At 26.0% G+C, this 3,796-nt stretch overlaps 1 protein-coding gene across 1 annotated transcript; it reads right to left on the bottom strand.

Moving 5' to 3' along the window:
* Nucleotides 1–1,904: 1,904 nt before the first annotated feature.
* On the bottom strand, nucleotides 1,905–2,438 carry LOC126670635 (uncharacterized). The gene has a single exon (XM_050364412.2). The coding sequence runs from the start codon at nucleotides 2,370–2,372 to the stop codon at nucleotides 2,067–2,069; it is 306 nt and encodes a 101-aa protein (XP_050220369.1). The 5' UTR covers nucleotides 2,373–2,438; the 3' UTR covers nucleotides 1,905–2,066.
* Between the last annotated feature and the right edge of the window lie 1,358 nt (nucleotides 2,439–3,796).

Below are 3,796 nucleotides of genomic sequence, written 5' to 3'. Positions count from 1 at the left end.
CAGGGTTACTACATGAGGACTCGGATGCAGAAACCAGCACGATTTCGTAATTAGTATTGTTGTATTGTGTACTGAAAATTTATGTAAACAATTTTAAATAATATTATTTTTATTGTTTATTACAAATATTAAAATTCAGCTATTCCATTTTTAATATTTTTATAGATTTTAAATTATTAAATATATATTAAAAATATTAAAATGTGTTTATATTTGATTGTTGGATTATATTAAATTTAAAAATATTTTTTTATTTAAAGAATTTTAGTTAATGATTGAATAATAATTGCCCAATCATTAACCCTAAATTAATTATCCAACTATTAGGGAGACAAAAGTTGTCTCCCCAATGATTGGGTGCACCAATCCAAGCGGTTTAGTAGCTTGGATTGGTGCTTAATCACCTGAGTATTTATTAATCAGGTGATTAGATGAATTCGCAATTATGAATTGCGGATTCAGCGGATTTATGGTGAGAGCATTAATTGGGAATTATGTTTTTAGGGGTAATTATTTTGGAAACAACCCTAATAATTTAGGCAAGCACACGATCACGTTAAGAACTGACATATTTTTGAGTAGATTGGAAAATTCAACGTTCTTAACTATGGATCGGAGCCCGTCTTTTCATTTCGTACTCAAATGCAAATTCTCTTGTGCTGGTTTTTTGACAGTTATAAACAAAGAGGAAATTGCCATTGCCAATGCACTATGTTTAGGTAAAATCTATTCTATTCTAAAGTCCTTTTCATTTTTATTTTTTTTATTTGATCTATTTCTTTTTGAAAACAGTTTTATAATTATTTTGTTTATTTTACTTGTTTAATAAATTTTTAAAATTAATTTTGTTTGATTCCTATATACTAAAGAGAATGCATCACGTTTCTAAGTTTCTGTTAATAAAATGACTTCATAAATATATTTCTAAAACTAATTTTGACATTATGATTTGTTAATTTTGTGAGTCCCACAATTACACCCAAACGGTACAAAAGAAGATAGAAGAAATATAATTAATAAAAATAATATATTTTTAGTAGATATAAATGTAATTTTATCAGGCTTCAATATCAAATTTAAATCGAAAGAGTCTTGAAACCTGTAAAGTAGAATGTAACTGTTCACTCTTTTTATTTAACAGTAATTTTGTATAAAAAATTAGAGTAAATCTTTTTTCAACTCTATCTCTAACTCTAAAAATATTTCACCATATTACACTTTATAATCGTGTAACAATATAAAATAAGTTTACTTCATTAAATTATTCCTATTATAATTTAATATTAAAATGTATATTATCATTTTGCTTAATATTAGAATATTGTTATTTGTTTGATATTTGATGTCATTCACTTATAATTTATGCAGAATTTTGGTTATTGATTTAATTTTATAATAAGTTCTATATAAAGAAATTAAATTATAAAATTATAACATTCGTATATATCATTTTATTATAAGATGTAATTGTATAAACTAGTATTAATTATGAGTTAAACAAATAATTTATAAAGTCAAAAAAGTAAAAACAATTTTAATAGAAAACTCTAAATAAAAAAGTCAAAAACTGTAAAATAGAGTATATATATTCTATTTTAGAGTTGGATTGGAGATATCTTGAATATTAATTAATTTTTAAACTATATATTAAAAAAAATGTTCATCCTCATAAAATCCATATGTAATTAATAAGAATATTCGCATTTGAATTATAAATTATCAATTTTAGATGAAATGATATTTTAGCATAGTTTTAAATCTAACCGATTTAATTGGTTAAATGCGATTGAACCGGTTCAATAAAAAAATTGGAGAACTAAACCAGATTTCAGGTATTCACCGAAATGATTTCATATTTGCGGTTTGATCTAGTACTCCAATCCGATTGAACGCCCATAATAAAATTAGAAAAGGTAAAATGGTTCATCTTCCTCCATATTAAAAGGAAAAGCCAACATTATAATACAGACTAATTGATAGAGAAAAAAATCGATGTGATCCTATGCATTGGTTACCTAACTGTGAGCTAAACAAAATGAAATGATCATAAAAAAATTATCTGCTAACTATTTTGCAGCAGGGAAGATATCGAACCGGCAAAGAGGGCAAGAATTACAATTAGAAAGCCAAGAAGAGATACAAGGTGCATGGTAAACATGGCCGCAAGCCACTTTCTTCCCAATTCTTACACATTCTTCAAAACCTTCCATGCAAATCGAACAAACATCATGGGCCGATGATGTTACTGTCGGCATTTCATCGACCAAAGTGTTCGATTCTGAGATCTGGTGCCCGAAATTTGGAGGCAGAGTTAAAGCTTCATCCATGTCAAAGCTGACATCAATCAATGATAAGACTGATATATTTGCCATGTTAATGAAACGAGAGCTCTGCAAATATATTAGGGTTTTATATGATGATTCACAGAAAAAATAATAATAGAGATGAAGTGATATAGAAATATAGAGGAAAATGAACTATATTTATAGAGGAATTCAGAACCCAAATTTGAATTTTGTACACTTTAAATTATTTGTATCACGTGTTATATAGGGAAGGTGACTTGAAGATTTTTTGATGAGTAAAGAACAGGCAGAAGGTAATGAAAAAATATTTCAAATTATTTAGAAAGTTTAATTATTTCAATTTTTTTTGACAATTTTAGTTTTTTAGTTTAATTATGTTTTCAATGTTTTTAAATGTTGCAAATAAACTCATACTGAAAAAAAAAACTCACAGAAATAACTAAAAAAAATGAAGAGCTAAGTTTCCAAAAAATAAATTAAAAAGACTTCGGTTTTTTCAAAAATTTAAAGGGTTTATTTGTAACCTTTACAAAAATTGAAGACCTAAATAGCAAAAAAACAATTAAAAAGAGCACTGCTAAATAACGTGAAACCATTTTCCTAAAGAACATTATTTAGTATTTTTTAACGACTAAAAAATTGGTGTGTTTTCACTACTTTTTTAAATTTTCTCAACTATCATTAATTAGAGTTTATCTGGTCAAGTTTTATTAAAGGCCTGTTTATACTAAATGACTAGTTGATAATATATTTAGTAGTTTAATTACTTTAGATGAAAAACTAAATTATACGTTTAGACTAAAGGCAAAGATTAAAATATTGAATTGCAATTATTCGCAACCGTGCATGACTTAAACCTACAAAGAGATCTAATTTCAATTTGATCTCTAATGTTAGTCTTATAGCCTATTAATTTGAAACCTATTTGCTGAGAAATTTTTAGGTGAACCTAGTCCACCACGTAGGACTATGAATCATTCACAAAAAATGCTTCGTCTTGTTTTCCTCTTTAGAGTTAAAAAGAAAATGTTAATTTTCTCCATATTATCATAATAACGTTATAACTAATCAGACACAAATTAGAAGAAAAAAAATTATAGTAAGAAGATTTAATAGAATAATATTCTTATTTAATACTAAGTATATGAGAAATTTTTAGGTAGACTGAATCTATCACGTCATCCGTATATTAAACCACTCATAATATAACACCTCATTAAAATGATGGCAATATTGTAATATCATCATTAAGATTTAAATGCATTTATTGCATAATTATTACGATATTGTCATTATATTTAACGAGGTGTTGTATACTTGTATTATAAGTGACTTAGTTTACGAATGACGTGGTAGATTCGGTCTGCTTAAGAAGAATATAATTATTTTTAGGTTTAATGGCAAAAAAAACCCAAACCTTTACGACTTGTTGCAATTATATCCAAACCTTTTAATTTTTGCAATAATATCCAAATTGTATTATTTTGTTG

This window comes from Mercurialis annua, linkage group LG2 (genome assembly GCF_937616625.2).
Source record: "Mercurialis annua linkage group LG2, ddMerAnnu1.2, whole genome shotgun sequence".
Lineage (NCBI taxonomy): Eukaryota > Viridiplantae > Streptophyta > Magnoliopsida > Malpighiales > Euphorbiaceae > Mercurialis > Mercurialis annua.
Note: the sequence above shows the minus strand (reverse complement) of the source record. Positions and strands in the feature narration are given on the sequence as shown.